General features: G+C 40.0%; 1 protein-coding gene across 1 annotated transcript in view; it reads right to left on the bottom strand.

The window, feature by feature from the left end:
- The window catches only part of CA10 (carbonic anhydrase 10), a gene marked incomplete at both ends in the record, with an annotated part of 395,435 nt that extends 377,239 nt beyond the window's left edge, over positions 1-18,196 (bottom strand). Inside the window, one exon of the mRNA XM_081320644.1 lies at positions 18,136-18,196. Coding sequence (XP_081176770.1) covers positions 18,136-18,196 — 61 coding nt within the window. The remainder of the gene's footprint in view (positions 1-18,135) is intronic.
- Between the last annotated feature and the right edge of the window lie 1,080 nt (positions 18,197-19,276).

Below are 19,276 nucleotides of genomic sequence, written 5' to 3'. Positions count from 1 at the left end.
CATTGGTACTGTCTTTATTATAAATAATTTGAAGGCACTAGGAATATAATTTCTGCTTTTAAATCACAAAAATTTAGAGGGCCAGATTCACTGCCCTGAGCGCTTGCAAGCAAAACAATTGGCAAGATTGGGAGAAACAAAAAATATTTGAAGCATGCCCTTTGGAGTTGGTAGAGAGGTACTGAAAACCCCGAGAATTATATCTGACTTTCAAATGATGCATTTTCAAGAAAGGTTAAAAAAAAAAGCAAGTGTTGATCTAGCAAGGAGACTTCCATTTCCCCACACACACACTTTAGTTTGATTAATAGAGTCAAATGCTGACTTAAAATCAATAAAGACTGAGTCCAGAGAGGAAGTGGAAGAACTACAATATTTCTCTATTAAATGTTGAAGCATTAGACATTGGTCAATAGAAGAATGACCTTCCCAGAAGACAGCCTGTTCTTCTGCCAGGAAGCTGTCCTGCTCTAACCAAATCTCAGTTTCCAATATATGTGTCTAGCATACAGTTTGTCAATGGTATTTAAGCAAGCTGATGAGTTCTTAATTTAGTGGATCAGGCTTGCTCTTTTTAAAGTCACTATAAACTCAATTTTCCAACTCTAGGAATGTAACCATATTTATCTACAAATGTAAAGTCCTAACCCAAAATAAGCCCATCAAACTGAATTATTCTTAATTAAGTCAGAAGGAACTAAGACATTGCTGGGACCATCTATAGTCTTAACTGGGCATTAAGTCTTTAATCTCTGCAATCATTATTAGCAGTTAACTGGCAAATGCTCTGTGAAATACCATTTAGTTGTGTTTTGTTTTGATTTTCACATTCTTCTCTATACACATTTTCTAAAATCCCTTTCCTAATTTAGAAGTGGAATAATGCTGTTCATTTAGAATAGGCCGTTTTTAGGATAATCCACATGTCAAATAAAAGTCATCTATCAGAGAGAGATTGGCAGAGCCAGATGGAGGAGTCAAGTGGGGAATTAGTTTGGAGTCATTAGTAGGTGTAAAAGGGCAAAGTCTGACCTTCCCTTGAACGCCACTGAACTTTATCTACTCTGGCCCAGATGCAGGCGTCCAGCCTGGGAAGTTTCCTATGTAATATGCATGAGCAATGAAGTGGCTAATTGAATTCTTCACATCTGGATCTGGTTGTTTACGCCTGATGGAATCCCTGGGTCTTACAGTTTTCACTGAATAAGCTCATACAACTTTCATGATGGCATGTTTAATGCATTTACGTAAGAATATATTTATGCTACTGCTTCTGCTGTGAAAGATCATGCAACACCAAAATACTTTTGTTAGCATTCTGGACTTTATAATTAGCAATAAACCTTGGGGGGGGCTGCAAACTATGGTTTAGAATAATTGCTATTACAATAGTAAAAAAAATAAATATTCACATTGTGCTCTCCTCAGATAATGAAATTGTTGTTATAATCCTCAAAAATCAGAATGCCAAAGAGGAATGCAGAGCATCGTTACCTTGTGACTGGAGAAGTATTGTCAGGGAATTGTGCAGATGAATTGTCCAAATGAAGTCAGAGATGCTGACACGAATTTGTTGTTTTATATAAATAAACATATTTTACATCTAGATTTACAGCAAACCAGATAATCAGGCTAACAGGACCATCATGAGGTAAATCACAGAGCACACAGGGCACAACAGAAGAAAAAGGTGGGGGGAAAAATGAAATTCCCTCTCCACAACCATCGCAACCAATCATAGCGCAGATTGCCTCACACAGGAGCCAACATTCTTCAACCAATCAACCACAACTGTGTGTTCTGGCTCACTGCACGACCCCATTGCTTCAGCTACTAAATTTAACGTGGCCAATGTCATCTACAAAATCAGCTGTAACAATTGCAACCACTTCTATGTGGGACAAACATCACATCAGTTAAAAACCAGGATCCATGAACACCAGCTAGCAGTCAAATGCCACAATTCCAAATCCCTAATTGCTACCCACACTGACACCAAACAACACCAGTTCAATTGGAGCAACACTAAAATCATCAGCCACAGTACCACCTGTTATGCTCAGGAGTTCATCGAAGCCTGGCATTCCACAAGCAATTCCTACATGGCTTAGGTCCGGGATACTTGCAGGACCATCTGCTGCCGGGAGCAAATTCCCATCGTCCAGTACGCTCACACAGAGAAGGCCTCCTCAGGGTACCGTCAGCTAGGCAATGTCAGCTGGCGACCCCCAGGGGGAGGGCCTTCTCTGTGGGAGCGCCAACCCTATGGAATCAGCTCCCCCCTGAGCTTCGGATGGCCCAAAACCTCCAATCCTTTCGCCGCGGCCTCAAAACACACCTGTTCCACCAGGCTGACCTAGACTGACAGGCATTTTAATTAATTTATATTTAGTATTTTTAATTCGTTTTTTAAATTTTCTAATTTTAATTTATTGCACTGATGTTCTCAATTTCATTTTTATCTTGATTTCTGTACTTATTATATGTTTTGTTGTTAGCCGCCCTGAGTCCTTCGGGAGATAGGGCGGGATATAAATCCCATCAATAAATAAATAAATAAATAATAATTCCGTCAACAAACACATTGACCTACAACCAGCATATGAACCCCTCAGAATCCAAATGAATCAAACAGCCATCCAGAGACAGTACCAACCCTCAAGCCCCTCTTCCCCCCCACCAGCAGTTCACCTTCCAATGACCCTGACCTGATATAATCTCCCCATCACAAGACCCATTACCAGCCTCCCACTGATGACTCACTCCTGACCCACTAACTTACATCCTCCAACAACCCTTACCAGAAGTATCTGGCCCATCACAAGACCCTCACTTGACACTCCCACACCTGGAGCCCTTATATAAGTAGAACACTGACACAGACATCCACTAAACACCGCTGAAGCTGTTACCTAGCCTGGTAACGAAACGTTTGCAAACCAACCCTCAAGCTCGGAAAATGAACCTTCACCCTCATTTGTTAAGTGAATTTCGCCCCATTTTATGACCTTTCTTGACACAGTTTTTAAGTGAATCACTGCAGTTAAGTTAGCGACACGGTTGTTAAGTGAATCTGGCTTCCCCACTGACATTGCTTGTAAGAAGGTGGCAAAAGGTGATCACATGACTTTGGGACACTGCAACTCTCGTAAATATGAGTCAGTTGCCAAGTGTCTGAATTTTGATCACATGACCATGGGGATGCAGCAATGGTCATTAAGTGTGAAAAACAGCCTTAAGTCATTTTTTTAGTGCTGTTGTAACTTTGAACGGTCACTAAATGAACTGTTGTAAATCGAGGACTACCTGTGCAGAATTTTACAATTCTCCGTTAAACTTCTATTCCTTTCTGCCCACTGCTTAAGCCTGAATTTATCTTTTTGAATCTTCTCTCTAGTTCATTTAATATCACCTGCGGATTTTATAAATGTCCCCTCAATGCTCTTGCCTAAGTTATTGATAAAAATGTTGAATAGCACAGCACCTACAATAGAACTCTGTGGCACTCCACTCAATACTTCCCTCCAAGCCGAAGCAGAATCATTAAGGAATCTTCTTTGGGTGTAGTAATTCAACCCACTCTTGGTCCATCTAACAGTAGGCCTCCATCACCTTGCTATTGATCTAGTGTCAACTGAGTCTGAGCTTTCTGGCTACATATACTAGGCTACTTGATCAATTTTCCCTAGTGGGTCTTCAATCATATCCTCCAATGTTTTGTGGATTTCACATAGCTTTGTTTTAGTTATAGCGTTATTATCATTTACTGGTGGCCATACACAAACATCAGTTGGTTGTGCTCTCAGATCTATAACCACTAGGGAATGTTCCTCTTGAGTAAATCTGTCATCATTAGCTGCTGTCTTGCTTCTTGTATTATATTCAACTGCTGGCTCTTCATTCTCTCACAACCTTTTGTTGGACTGTAATGCCTTCCTTGTTTATTTATGAAGACCCTGACCTTTTCCCACATAGATCCACTGTTTTATTATTCAATGAGTCAAACACCACTTGTTTCTCTGTTTTTTATTGGTACTAAAGTATTAAGTGCTTCTACAGTACAAGCTTCTCCTGCCAACAACTCTAATACCTCCAGTTTGTATAAAATATCTTTTTGCTTAATTTGAGGGGGGAATTTAAAGGACAGAATCAAATGTTGCTTTACTAGATCTATATACTACTAAACTCTCCTGATGGTGTGTAACCTTTAACTAGCTGAAATGATGCATCCCAAGGTACCGTACCAAAAATGGGTTAACTTACAGAATGTGTCCAAAATCTGGGTCCCATGGAATTGAAATTTGGCAAATTTCTTTAAATATTTTATGATGTAAAAATTATGGCATACAGTAATACAAACTATCATAAAATATTTCCTGTGATCAACTGCTGAGGTTTGACTGTGCTAGGAAGTTCAACATGGGCTACTTTCAAGGCAGATACATACAGTACATTTAAAAAAAAAATCCAGGGAAGGCAGTACTTTAGAAGCTTGGTCATTGTTGAAGGCATCAAGGAATTTGATAAGGAAATTTGTTTCATCAAATTACTCAATGCATTTAGATTTGAAAATTTTGTCCTGGTACTCATCATTTGTTTGGTATTCAATGCACAAGTTAGAACTTGTCAGTGTTGGCTGCCTTCTGACTCACTACATTATTCTTTATGGGAAAATTTTGTTTGGTACTCATCGTTTTTTGTACTCATTGCATCTCCCAGAACCAATTAACAATGAGTACCAAGGTACGAAAAAAACAAACCTAGGAAACCAATCAGACAGACCAATCAGCCTAACATCAATACCTGGGGAGATACTGGAAAAGATAATCAAAAAACAGATCTCTGAACATCTAGAAACAAATAAAGTTATAACCAAAAGCCAGCGTGTGTTTGTTAAAAACAGATAATGCCAAACCAATCTTATTTCATTCTTTGATAAAGTGACTAAATTAGTAGACCAGTGAAATGCTGTGGACATAATATATAGACTTCAGCAAGGCATTCAACAAAGTAGACCACAACCTACTTTGCTAGAAAAATGTGAGATAGACAGCATCACCACCAGATGGATTTGTAACTGGCTAACAAACCATACTCAACGAGGTGCCCTTAATGGTACTACAGATACATGGAAGGAAGTAAGCAGTGGGATGCCACAGGGTTCCATCTTAAGTCCAGTACTCTTCAATATCTTCTTAAATTACTTAGATGAGGATATAGAAAGGGAATTCATCAAATTTACAGATAGCACTAAGCTGGCAGGATTAGCCAACACCCCAGAAGACAAGCTCAGGATCCAAAAATATCTTGACACACTTGAACAATGGGCCCTACAACAACATAAAATTTAATGTGGAGAAAAGCAAGGTTTTAAGCTTAGGCAGGAAAAACCAAAGGTACAAGTACAGATTAGGTGAAACCTGGCTCAAAAACAGTAACTGTGTGTGTGACAGTGTGCAGCAGCAGCCAGAAAAGTTAATACAATCCTTGGTTGTATAAACAGAGGCATAGAATCAAAATCACGTGGAGTATTAGTACCGCTTTATAAAGCCTTAGTAAGGCCACAGCTTACATCCAGTTTTGGTCACATTACAAAAAAGATGTTGAGACTTTGAAAAAAAGTGCAAGAGCAACTAAGATGATTAAAGCCCTGGAGTCTAAAACATATGAAGAATGGTTGCAGGATTTGAGTTTGGCTAGTCTAGAGAAAGGAAGGACTAGGGAGAACATGATAGCAGTATTCCGGTATTTGAGAAATTGCCACAAAGAGGAAGGGGTCAATTTATTTACCAAAGTGCCTGTAGGCAGGACAGGAAATAATGGATGAAACTAATCAAGGAGGGAAGCAACCTGGAACTAAGGAGAAACTTCCTAACAGTAAGGACAATTAACCAGTGGAACAGCTTGCCTTCAGAGATCGTGGGTGCTTTATCACTGGAGGTTTTTAAGAAGAGACTGAAATGGTATAGGGCAGAGGTCTCCAACCTTTTGGGCACCAGGGACCAGTTCCATGGAGAGAGGTTTTTCCACAGACTGGAGGGCGTGTGGTTTTGGGTGCTACTTGCATCTCGTGGATGGGGCTTTGCTTGTTTATGTGGCCCAGTTGCTGGCATGCTGCGGCCTGGTACTGGTCCACGAACCAGGGGTTGGAGACCCCTGGTATAGGGTCTCCTGCTTGAGCAGGGGGTTGAACTAGAAGACCTCCAAGATCCCTTCTAGCTCTATTCTGATTGATTGAAATGATGACCAAAGGGATCATAGGTAACCTAGTATATAATATCAGACTGCATTTTTATAGGCTTATGGTATAGTTCAATTCTACGTATTCTATTGGTTGGCTATTTTCATGCTTTGTTCTAAACTATCATGAAACATTGCTGATTGTGCTCTAAGGCCCTCCACTACTACCCTCATAGGGAATATATTTGTACTTATTGGAATGATGAGATTTGTTGTCCAAGGCATCTGGAAGAACCATTTCAGGAAAGAAGGAAATAAACTTGCTATTATTAAGCCAGATACTATCTCTCAAATTTATCTCACAGGGGTCTTGCAAGAATAAAACATTTGGGTGAAGCAAATTTCTAGGAATATGGCCTACAGTTCCATAAAATGGGATCTAAATGCAATAAGTAATTTGAAACATACATCAATAGCAAATTGAATGTTGAAGGCCAAAAGTCATGCTGTTATCAAGAGTCAGCTGATGGCAAAAACAAAACTCTCTCCTAGCTACCTGGGTTAGCTGAAGAGAAAAACCGAAAATACCCACTTATGAAGATATGTGTGAGTTCAGCCTGAACTGCTTTCTAAAGCTAAGCTATTTATATGTCATGTCCAAAGTAGCTATGAAATGCTTCCATGAATCATATCAGCAGAACAGATGGATTATGGAAATGTGATAATATTTTACCTTGTGCATCTTGGCTATCTTTAGACTATGGCACTTTAAAGAGGAGAGCTGGGACCAAAAGCTTAGTGGATTAGTCACAAGAGAGCTTTAATCTCTGCATTCTCTATTTTAATCATGCCATGACCAACCAACATAATTGAAAATAATATTGCAATAAAATAAAACTTGCTCATATATAACCCAAACTAAAGAGATCACAATTGCCTTTATTCAGTTTTGACTTTCAGTAAGAATCTGATGATGTTTCTCCCATCTTATCTTTGAAGATCCCATTTCTTTGCTACTTCAAATTCCTTCTTCTTTTTTTTTGGTATCAGGAAATCCTTCATGTTGACTATAACTGAAGTGTTCATGGTGTCTCAAATTCAGTTTATATTCAATTAAATTGAATTAACACTTGACAGGTGTTTTACTTGGGCAAACTTATCTAACCCCTTTTTGGAGGGGGTATTAAAAATATAAATGTGTATTTATGATATAGAGAAACTAGTTATTATTTAAGTTATAAAGTGAAATTTCCCTTGAATTGGGCTTGAGTTCCGATGACTTCATGAATCCACTCATATAATTCCTCATGGAAACTGTGCAGAAATGTTTTGCCATTGCCTTATTTTCTTTCAGAATCATTTTTAGACTTCAAAATCTAGCTTCCAGCCCTGATATATGTTAGAAATTCCCCATCCAAATACTAAATGGGACTAGTCTATCTTAGTTTCTTTTTTAAAATATATTTATCAGCCAAGGGTAGCTAGGTATTACCACCTATCAGGGCTTTGTAAGACAGCACCAAAAGAGTTAATTGACAGATCTGATTATCAAAGGATCAACTAAAAAAACTAGTTTGAGCTTGGCAACTTGAAATGTCTACTATGCAGAGACCCTGCTCCAGTATAACAATACCACTAGATTGCAGTTTATCAATGATGAATTCAGAGTGAATAAATAATACCTATCACCAGTGTAAATCAGAACCATCCCTACATGGGTCTGAATTATTTCATTTTTGTTGTTGTTGTTGTTAGCGGTGAAGTTGTGTCCGACCCATCGCGACCCCATGGACAACGTTCCTCCAGGCCTTCCTCTCCTCTACCATCTTCATTTCAATTTTTTTACTGAAATCCTAATCCTTTATTAAGTCTCTTCAACGTCTTCATAAATGAATTAGATGAGGGGAGAGAAAGGGAGCTCATCAAAGTTGCAGACAATACCAAACAATATCACTTTAGAAGATGGTCTCAAGAGCTAGAAGGATCTTGACAGACTGAAACACTTAGCCTTAACAAAATGCAATTCAATGACGAGAAAAGTAAGGTTTTACACTTTGGCAAGAAAAACCAAATGCACAGGTACATAACAGGTGGTACTTGGCTCAACAGCAGTTAACTGTGAAAGGTATCTAGGATTCCTAGGGCACAACCACTTAAATATTGAGCTAGCAGTATGCTACAGCTGCCAAAAAGCCAATGCAATACTAGGCTGCACAAAAGAGGGACAATAAATGTTAGTAGTACTTTATACTACTTTGGTACAGTCACACTTGGAATACTGCATCCAGTTTTAGTCACCATGATACAAAAAAGATGTTGAGATTCTAGAAAGAGTGCAGATAAGAACAACAAAGATGATTATGGGGCTGGAGGCTAAAACATAGGATGAATGGTTGCAGGAACTGACGTTGGACAGCTATTTCTCCAGGATGGGGGTTGGACTAGAAGACCTCCAAGATTTCTTCCAACTCTCATTATTCTGTATTCTATTCTCAGTGATAATTCAAAACCATCACTCGCTAGTTAACAGAAATGCACATGTGAATCACACTAAACATAATTTGCTCAGGGAGGCAAAGTATTCCCTCCCAATAATTTTATCTTCAAAACCATCCTATGCATTATCTGGCCCAGGACTTGCTTCACTATCTTTACAGCTGTTTACACATTTGAGTAAGAGTCTCCTTAATTCCACTGTATCACTACTACTCTGTTTTTCCAATAGATATACAGATAACATGTGCAATGAAATGTAGTTTATTCATTTAGTCCACCAATACGCACAGCTAATACAGTTTCAACTACAACTCAAGAAATTGGCAATCGTTTTTCAACCGTTTTTCACAAGCTCTGTTAAATATGGATTGGAAGAGTATTACCTGTTCTCTGAACTTCCAAGGCCAGATTGTTTTATGTTTTCCAAATGATATACATACACCCTGTTCTTGGATCATTACAAATTATCAGCAATCTCTTCCACCCATCTTCACATTAAGAGATTCTCACATGGCTCACCTATTTCTACACATTAAATAGAACTATTGCTAATTTTTAAAATACAACTGGAATAAATTTCCACAACAAAATGGGCAGATTTCTTTGCCATCATAATACACTATATATGTTACAGAATGTTATTGTTTCAAAACTTTGGAGATAATTTCCCCTTTCCTCTGGTGAGTAGACATATATTGCACTTTGGGTATTTTTCTCCATTGTGAATACTGCACAGTTGCTTTTAAAAAGTGAGATAAGTATTTTAATCCATATTTCAAGAAAGCAAAAAGTCCCAAGGTGACTTGCATAAAATATAAATATAAAACGCCATAAAATGCCATAATTTAAGATAATAGAAATATTTCAGTGCTCAACCAAGCAATCCATAAAATTAATCAAACCCTTTACAAATTGCACAAGCAATAAAATTGCCATTAATAATACAAAACTACCTTGATTTTTTTAAATGTAAAACAATTTGAAGTAAATGGGTCTTCAAAGCCTATGAAAAAGCAAAAAAAAATTTAAAAAAAGAAAAAAAGTGGAGGTAATTTCATTTAGCTTATTTCCTTCTGGAGGAAATCCAGTGAATGGAACCCTCTGCCAATTTTCTACTGCTATCTACCAATCTATTCAAGAAGTGGGCACTTTGACACTTAAAACGTGGCAGATGCATGGGAATGCAACCAATTGTCAGCTGCCTCTTTGTGCTTGCTTGTGCTTCGCTGCCATGCGGTGACAGTCTGCCATGAACTCTGGGGAGGGGAAATGGGAGGGGAAATGCTTGGGGGAAAACAGAGGTGGATGCTTGTGTCTCCCTGAGATGCTGCTTCGGGATCACCCAGCTGGGAGACGAAGGCAGCTTGCATAAACCAACCTACGCTTGAACTGTCTCTTCTGAAAACATCTTGCCTGAACCTGATTAGTCATTGGGGGAGGGTGTGTCAGCAACGGGAGGCTGTTAAGAGAAGGAAAAGTTGATGTGGGTACATAATTTTCCGTTCCAGCTATGCTTGACTACAGTTCCAGCAACGTTTGACTTTTAATAAAACTATACCTTTCCCAATGAACGGAGCCAAGGATCATTTTTACTTAAGCGCTTTAAGTTGTGGTGGGCCTGACACCAATTTTCCAAGTCAGAAGAGCTTTTTAGGCCAGTTACCTGCACTTTGAACTGGATTCAAGATTGTGTAGGTGGCAACTAATCCAATTAGTACTGAATAAGTGCTGTTCAACAAGCACACAGGTTAAGGGCAGGAACTGCCATGGTGAGAAGCACTCTCGTGTTAAGCATAATGAACCTTTCCTGCCCCCGAAGATAATTTTTATCTTTCCCACACAAGTTTGCCTAAGAAAGAACCCGGGTCAGGATCCCACATTTGATTGCATGTTTTATGAAAAGGCATTACATTCCAAGGAAAGATTTAAGACTTTGCCTTAAAAGCCCTCATTTTGTACCCCCTAGGCATACAATGACATTCTCTGCTTGCCACTGTTGACCTCCTAGATCAGGGGTCTTCAAACCTGGCCACTTTAAGACTTGTGGACTTCAATTCCCAGAATTCCTCAGCCAGCCATTCATCAGGCAATAAAGAATGAGAAGGGAGCGCCAGGGATCTGACAATGAATGAATATGCACAGAACAAAGGTAACCACAAAGCAAATAAAACATAGGATATGATAAGCTTTAACACATACTGTAGGTTCTCAGTACTTGATACAAAAAGTCATCATCCTACATGCCTACGCTATCTATTTTGATGATGGATTTCATTCGCGCAGTAGTTTTCAGCTTGCACCAGTAATACAATAATTTTGAATTCCTAATTTTATTTGTTAATAGTTTACTTATTAAATAACTAAAGCCACCCAGACTCACCTTGCAAGGGAGATGGGTGACACTGAAATTTAATAAATAAATTTGTTAATAGTTGCAGAATATCTTGAATTAAACTAAACTCTTTATTTCATTTTACCAAAACAAACAATACAAACATGTATTTACTTCATAGTTGAATAAGGGAACTATACTAACAAGAAAACAGCATCCTTTTCTATAGTTCAGATAAGACATTGTTAAAATAATTTTATCTTGAATATTAGAATTATACTTTATCAAACCATGTTATTAAAACAAAGCTAAGAAATAGTTACAAGCATCAGATTTTATCTGCCTATAAGACACCAGCCTTTTGCCTTAGGTTTGTCTGATAAAAATAATTACAATACTGTAATTATGATATACTGTTTGCACATTATAAGCTATTCTTTTGTGCCTTATTTCCCAAAGCTAAAAACATGGAGCTTTCAATGGATTATTTCACTCCCTCATTTACTCACTCATTCACACACATATTCATATGTGTGTGTATGTACACACACACACACACACACACACACACACACACACAATTTCCCTAAAACAAGACCTGATCTTATTTTATTTTTTTGCCTCCAAAAGAGGCACTAGGTCTTATTTTGGGGGAATGTCTTACCTGCTTACCTCAGGACCACCACAGCGAGGCCTCACACTCCCTGACACCTGTTACACCGCCACCCAACTTCTTCTGCGGCCACTTGCAGTAGGAAGCCATGTGGCACATTGTGCTGGTGCGGCCACTTGCAGCAGGATGCCATGTGCTGTGTTGTGTTATGGCACGCGTGAGTGGCGACACCAGTGCAACGCAATCTTATGCCACAAGGAAAGGAGAGGGGAAGAGAGGAGGCAGGAAGGAAAGAACAGAATGAGGGTAATTGCTTACTTCAGGGCATCCTAAGGGGATAATTAAGATGCAGGGTTTGGGTTTTGTTTGATCATTTGTTTTGTGGTTTTAAAGTTACTGGTTTTATTGTTATTGTGAGCCATGGAGAGTTGTTGAAGATGGGCAGCCATATAACTATTTTAAATAAATAAATAGGCTAGCTATTGATCTCTCTGGATAGCCAGATATCACTGGATATCCTAGCTTTGGGGGAAAAATATCAAGTATATGAAAGAAACTAAGTGTTTAATGGCAACACAGTTCTGATCAGGTCAAATTCAAATAATAAATCAAATCTAGGCTGCAATTCTATACTGATTTGGTCATGTTGCACTGAATGCGGTGATACAGTTCTGCAATGGCATCCCTAACCATGTGCTACAAGATATTTTGAACTGGAACAAAGAACTCATAAGGTAGCTTAGATGTGACAACAGAGGGGACAAGCTAATAAACATCTTACATGGAAGCAAACACCATTGAAATTGATGAAATGTGACAAAAACCAGTGTGTTGTTTCTACAGAATAAGTTTCTTATTGCAGTGCCAAAGTAGTCCTCCTTACAATATGGCCCCCAAAAATTACTTATGACCAGTTTTCACACAATGATCATAGGGGTCATGTGATCACCATTTGTAATCTTCCCAGCTGGCTTCTGACAAAGTCAATGGGGGAAGCCAGATTCGCTTAACAACTACATGATCCACTTAACAATTGCAGTAATTCCATTCAACAACGGTGGCAAAAAGGTCGCAAAATGGGGCACTTAACAACTGTCTTGCTTAGCAGCAATTGTGGTTAAGTCAAGAACTATGTATTTCAAAACTGCAATGGAAGCATTGGACTGACTGAGATCCAAGTTCATCCTTAGTCATAGAAGTTCCTCAGGTAATTTTAGGCCAGTCACTATGCATCATGGCAGGGGCCGTTGGGAGGAAAAGTGAAGAAGGAAGGAAGAAAATATATTTTATGTGGGGGGGAAACATGTATGTGAGCACGTGTATGGCTTCATACCTCATAACAGACATTGAGCCTAAAAAGGTTGCCTCTCCCATCTCCAGTTAAGAACTATGTAAATGAAGTTGGTGAGGTCACTGATCTGAATACTCTTCCCTTCTTCTCCTTCTACCATTGCTAGAAGAACTGGAAGCATTGGATTTAACTTGATCACAATTGGTTATTTGGGCTTAAACTATGCTTTAAGCAAGTCATATTCAAACCAAGCTCCTAATCCTATACTACCTGGGACTTTATGGTGGAGTAAAGTGAACATTAATTATTATAAATTAGTCAAGAAGCACACGTTGACTTTTGAAACTGGAATACCAGACTGTTACAAATGGCGTACTATTTGCAAGAAAACAACCAAGCTCAGAGAACACCAAGAACCTCACAAAAAGTTTACTACCTAAATGTCACCTATGGGTAACTTGGCTGTGATAAATTGTGTTCCATTTATAACCGGCTATTCTTTTTCTCCTTTATTTACAACAAACTTGGGGATCCAGCTCTACTCAGAATTGGTGTTCACTTAGTTTGCTAATAAGGATTAAAAAAACAAAACAAAAATCCTTCAGTAGAGATATTTGCTCTGTAAGATGTAAAATGCTAGAACAAATGCGTACATGTTAACATCATGTCTCTGAAGCAAAGTAATCCAGATGTGCTTCACAAATATTAAGAAGTAATAGAGATTACCCAGAAGAAGTTAATTTTTCAAGGGCTTGCTAATCCTCTTTTAAATCCATCAATTTTCATAGAATTTCATTACACTTGACTGGCTTACAAGACATTTCCTACCCCATTACAAAAGCAAATAATATGCCATACATGAATCAGGAACTGTTGTATCATCACATGGGTTTTTTCCCCCAAAATGAAACAATACAAATGCTTAAAGAATGACTCAAGTCCTGGCATATTCATGCTAGCTATTGGCAGCATTTAAGAAGACGTGTTAATGTTTTCCATTGCACCTGATCATCTGTTTTTTTAACACCATGAAAAATTACTCAGGGCTGGTGCAAAACAAATGCCTGTACAAATGTGTCAGCCATTATGTGAACAGAAGCATCCTGCCTATAGTTGGGAATGTTGCTACTAATGAATGTGCTATGACATTACACAGAAGAAGGACCTGGGCCAAGTAACAACGTAACATATCCCACACACCTTTTCTCACTATCACAATTATCTGAAGTACTCAGGGATCAGTAATCAGATGGAGTCTGATCATATTTTTTTACAGTTTCCTAGGCAATACATTTATTTCACGATGTTATCCTATAGCATCCTAGTCTCCTCTGAGGTTGCAACTGATTTCCCAGAAAGTGAGGTTTTTCTACAGGGTTTCAAAACACACAACTCATCATCTCAGCCTCATCTTCCCGATTTTCATTATTCCATTCTGATGATCATTTAGTCCCAAAGTGAGGCAAATTACTACTTTTTAGAACTTGAAATTTAAAAAAAACAGCTATCTAGCATTCAAATAGCTGAAAATTGTAAATTAGCTTGTAAGCTAACAAGCTCTGAGGACAATACAAGCATCACACACACACACACACACACACACATTTTTACAAGCTTCCAGGACAACGCACAAGCATCTCACACATACACACAGAGGGAGAGGGAGGGAGAGGGAGAGAGAGAGAGAGATTATTTCTCATTCAAAACAATTTATCTGCAGCATAACTAAGCATTTAAAGGAAGCAAATAAGCCATGCTAAATAACGAGGGAATACCAAATAATAATATTGCAATTACTTTGGTCCACCATATAGGAAACATTTCACAAATCTTCTGGGTTCAGGTGATTTGGCTACAGTTATTTTGTACCCCAAATTTCCACAAGAGTTTGTCAACTGAAACAGGCACAAAGAGTTTAATAACAACAACTGGCAATGGTGTGTTTGACACACTTTATGGAATGAAAATTGTATTGTCCAAGATAAAAGGCTTCTTGAAATGAAAGCTATTATTGCAACCAGATTGTTCAGATCTATTCTTAGACTCTCTTAAAATGTATTCTTGATATAGATATTAATACTACACAGAAAATGAAAAGAAACAGTAGGAAATCTAGACTGCTGTATTCATTTCATCTGTTAACGATAACAGGGCTTCATCTGCTCCTTCTCATGTGTTAATCTATCTATGCACATACTGAGATAAAGAACATAAATTCTTGCACTATTATTGAATAAGATCCATGCAGAGAGAGAAACAAATAACAACAAAAGGCAGTTAGTAGTATTATTTGTTTTGTTTCTATCATTCAGAGAAGGAACAAAAATATCACTTTGACTTCAATTTATTTCCCTGTTTAAACACGTGAATGGACTGTTTCCTCATTCTTAGCTGAGAACATTATTCAAATATGCTTCTCAAATCCCCCTGCTAAATCTCCCCCCCCCTATGAATTCTGAAACAAATGATTTGATTAACTCATGAGTATTGAAGATCCTAAGAAACCTATTTAGATGTCTGAATACTTTACTCATTCCCTGTGCCCCAAACTGCATAGAAAATACAAGTTTTATAGCAATACTTTAAAAAAAAGGTAAAAGAGTAGGTAGACTTCATAAGCTGTGGTTAATTCAGCATCTTCTATTAGGGAACAAAGTGTTTTATTGATTTCCTTAGAAATAAAATTTACTGTTTCAAGACATGTATACAATTATCCTGTATGGTTTGCTAAGAGGGAAAAAAAGTCTGAGGGGTAGAAAAGGGGGGAGGTGACAATTTGCACCTAAATTGGCTGGAATCGAGCACTCAGAAATACTTAAAGCTCTTTGGCAAATGGATGAGAATGAGATTCACTATATTCTCCCCGTGCCCCCCCCCATAGAATCAACTAATGTTTTCACATCCTGGAAAAGATAATGCATTCTTAGAGAGATATCCTAAAATATTCCTCTGCTGTTGGCTCCTGAAAGTCACAAGAACCCATCCCATTTTCTGCTTCTCTTCTTCTGCAGCTCTTCACATCTGGGATCTCCTTATTCCCACCAAGCTAGACGGTATTCTTTACAGAGGAAGGTTAGCCAGCTGATCCTTGGCTTGAAAAACTCATCAGCATGGCATCAGCTCTGATGTAAGCCCTCCAGGTGGAGCTCCTGGGTGCATGTAACTTCAAACTGCAAGCAGCGCCCACTGGGCATCCCAGAATTCCCATCTGCAGTGGACAATGTTAGGATTGGGGCGGAACTCCTACAAGTACGGACTCTGCAAAATCTAAAATTTCAGGCTTGCTCAGTCCAGTGAGTGGGAGGGGGCCCTTCAATGGGCAAGCGGCAAATGCAAGCAAGCCTAGCACACCCTAAGGTGGCTGGAGAAGCAGCTTTGCTACTTCTTGCAACCCAGTGCTTGCCCTAGCTAGCAGATATCAGTGGAATTCCAGGGAATGCCAGCTGCAGTATCAATATCCCTGCCACTTAAGGTAACAGCAGTGGATTACAGTGGAGAAGGCTTTCTGGGTTGCCACAGAAGAAACAGACTAGGAAAGATAAGGCTATGAGAAAGAAGCAAAGAAGGTAACCTGCTACATCTTGTTCTTCATGCAGTCCCTCTTGCAACTTCTGACATCCAACCATTCTTGTGCCACTACAACACTAACGAGGACAAGCTTTACACACTGGGAGATGCTGCAAGTCAACGGTGGACAAAGTGGGTTAACTGAAGATAGTTAAGAGGGACAGGAAACAGGGGAAGGCTGCTATCTGAGGTTCCCCATGGGCAGCAGAGACCTGTCTTCTGTCCCTCTCACCTACTGCAGAACTTGTGCCTGAGAAATGAAATTGCTGGTGAGGAATGTGGGAGCTGGAAAGCAGTTTCCAGAGGTGGGAGGAGGAAGAGGAGGAGGAGGAGGAGGAGGAGAAACAGAAGCATCAACTGTTTGGAAGATGTAATTCTGTCCTTCCACTGGAAGAGTTAAAGAGGGACATTGATGCTCTGATGCAATAAAGAGACAACACTGCAGGAGTGGTTCATGAGGCACCTCTGATGACATCACTCAAAGGAGCAGTGGAGCCCTACAGGGGCAGAACAAGACAAGCACTTCTGTTCAGATAAGGAAATAGCCAAAGTGATGGAAGCTGAAAGGCTGTCAGAGCACAGAGGATAGCTTGCTCTAAAACAGATGGCAGGTCTGCAATTAAATGTTAATGCTGCCAGCACAATGAGAAAAGGACTTTCAGCTGAAGTCAAGAACCTCAGGCTGGATGCTTGTAGGGGGCAGGAAGAGGACTTAGGTTTTGGATGGGTTGGCACAGACATCCTCCCGATTCCCCCAATCTTTCCCTTTTGATCCCTATGGCCAAGCTTATTCGCCTCTCTCTCTCTCCTGCTAGCCATCCGTTTTTAAAATGCTTGCTGATAAGGAAAGGAAGTAGCAACCAGGATTTTCTTTTGGGGGGGGAGAGGGAGGGGGAAAGGGAAGTGCCTCAAACTCCAAAGGTATCAGCTGCATCCCTTCCTCCTTGCTGTCTGACTGCAACATAATTATTCCAGCAAGAGTGACATGACAAATTAACGAAGCAGCCAAGGCTTTTGAACTAGAAGGGTGCGCTTTCCCCAAAAATAAATTGCTGTAATCCTTAACGCCTGACACCAAGCTAGACATCCTCTGTTAATTGGACAGGATCCCTTTTGACAAGTGGAGTCACCTGTCTTCAGCCAAACAACAAAGGGGAAAATATCAGAAAGCAAGGAACACCAGATCAGAATTTCCAGCTAAGGCAGGAGGAGTGGAGCTCTCTGGAGTAAAACACCCATGGGTGGGGGGGGATAGGTACAACACCTCCAATTTTAAACCACTGCTTTGGCAAGCTCCAAAACCTCTTACAAAACAAAATGAACTAGAAGTTAGACAACTTTAAGGAAACACAGCACTCATTTATTGCCCCCAGGTCATCCTCAAAATAAAATAGGAAACCGTAGTTTGAAGGGGGGAAAACATTTAATTGATGACAGCTGCATTAGTTTTCCAAACAACCGGGAATGGGAAAAGGCAACCTGGGGGGGGGGGCGGCTGAGGCCATTCACACACACTTTGGAAATTAAACCGCCACCGTCCCTTTTGAACACATCCACTTTTTTTGCCCTCACAGCTAAATAGGAAAAAGAAGAGAGGCAAACCAAAGATGGCAAGGCAAGCATTTCTCTTCCAGTTTGCTCTGTTTTGCTGCGTACCTGAAATGCAGACAATGAAATTGGCTTGCAGAAGAAAAAGCACCTCCCAAACAATTTCCATCCTCCGATTCTCATGCCAAGTGCATCCCTCGGTGAAAAAACACAGCAAAGATCAATATTGCAGCTTGAACAATCCCGGAAAATCTCCTTTTGGACTCGCAGCCTCTATTCCCCAGATGTGCTGACACATGTCCGAGCTCTCTTGTCGCTGTGCAGCTCAAGCCAGATCCTTTTTCTTCCTTTGCCGTCCGCCAATGACTAAGGAGGCAACAGCCAGCACCAGCTTCTTCTTCTTCTTCCTTCAGGAAAGCAAGCAATATCCACCAGGTCTCCCAACAAGACATAGACAAAAAAAAACAAGGGACCGGCAGTTCCCAGCTCCGGAAAGTCTCGATTCTCCGGGACCCGAACGCCAAGTTGTCCCCAAACTCTCTGCACACCTCAGCGAGGCATCGCCCCCGCCAGCCGCGCCGTCCTGACGTTCTTTTTTCTTCAAGCTCGCTATAAAACGACCACAAAGAGATTAAGACACATTGCATCGGCCGTCAGGTTTCTTGCACCGCGTTTCACCTACACCTACAGAGGAGAGGACGAAATACCCCAACCCGGGTCTCCTGCCCAAAAAAAACACACACGCACAAAAAAACAAACCCAGCTCAGGCTCCCGCTAATTCCCAGCAACGGAAAGGAGATTTTCCGCAATGCAACTGCAGGGGTCGTTCTTCCCTCGCCTACCGCGCGGATCGCTCGCTCTTCCCTCCCTCCTACCGTTGCTTTCCAAGCTAACGGAGAGAACTCATCGTGGAAGCAAATAAATTAAAATAAATAAATAAGAAGCGTGCCAAGCGTCTCCTATTTTTTTTCCCTCTCTCTCTCTCTCTTTTCATTCGCCCCCCCCCCCGTTTCTTCCCAATCTTTTCAAAATTAGACAGGCTGGCTTTGGAAGAGATGGGAACGAAGATAATCTACATCGCGGTGGAACACACGCGCAGAGAGATCGCGTGCCTCTTCCGCCAGCTAAAAGTACACTGCCCGGGGGCTCCTGCCTCAGACCATTTTCCCGTAGGGTTATTTCTGCCACCAGGAAAATATGCCAAGCTTTCCTTACTTCCTCCTTGCCGAGTATTCGCATGCAAAGTAA

This window comes from Vipera berus (genome assembly GCF_964194415.1).
Source record: "Vipera berus genome assembly, chromosome: 2".
Classification (NCBI taxonomy): domain Eukaryota; kingdom Metazoa; phylum Chordata; class Lepidosauria; order Squamata; family Viperidae; genus Vipera; species Vipera berus.
This window is presented reverse-complemented; position numbering and strand designations above follow the sequence as displayed.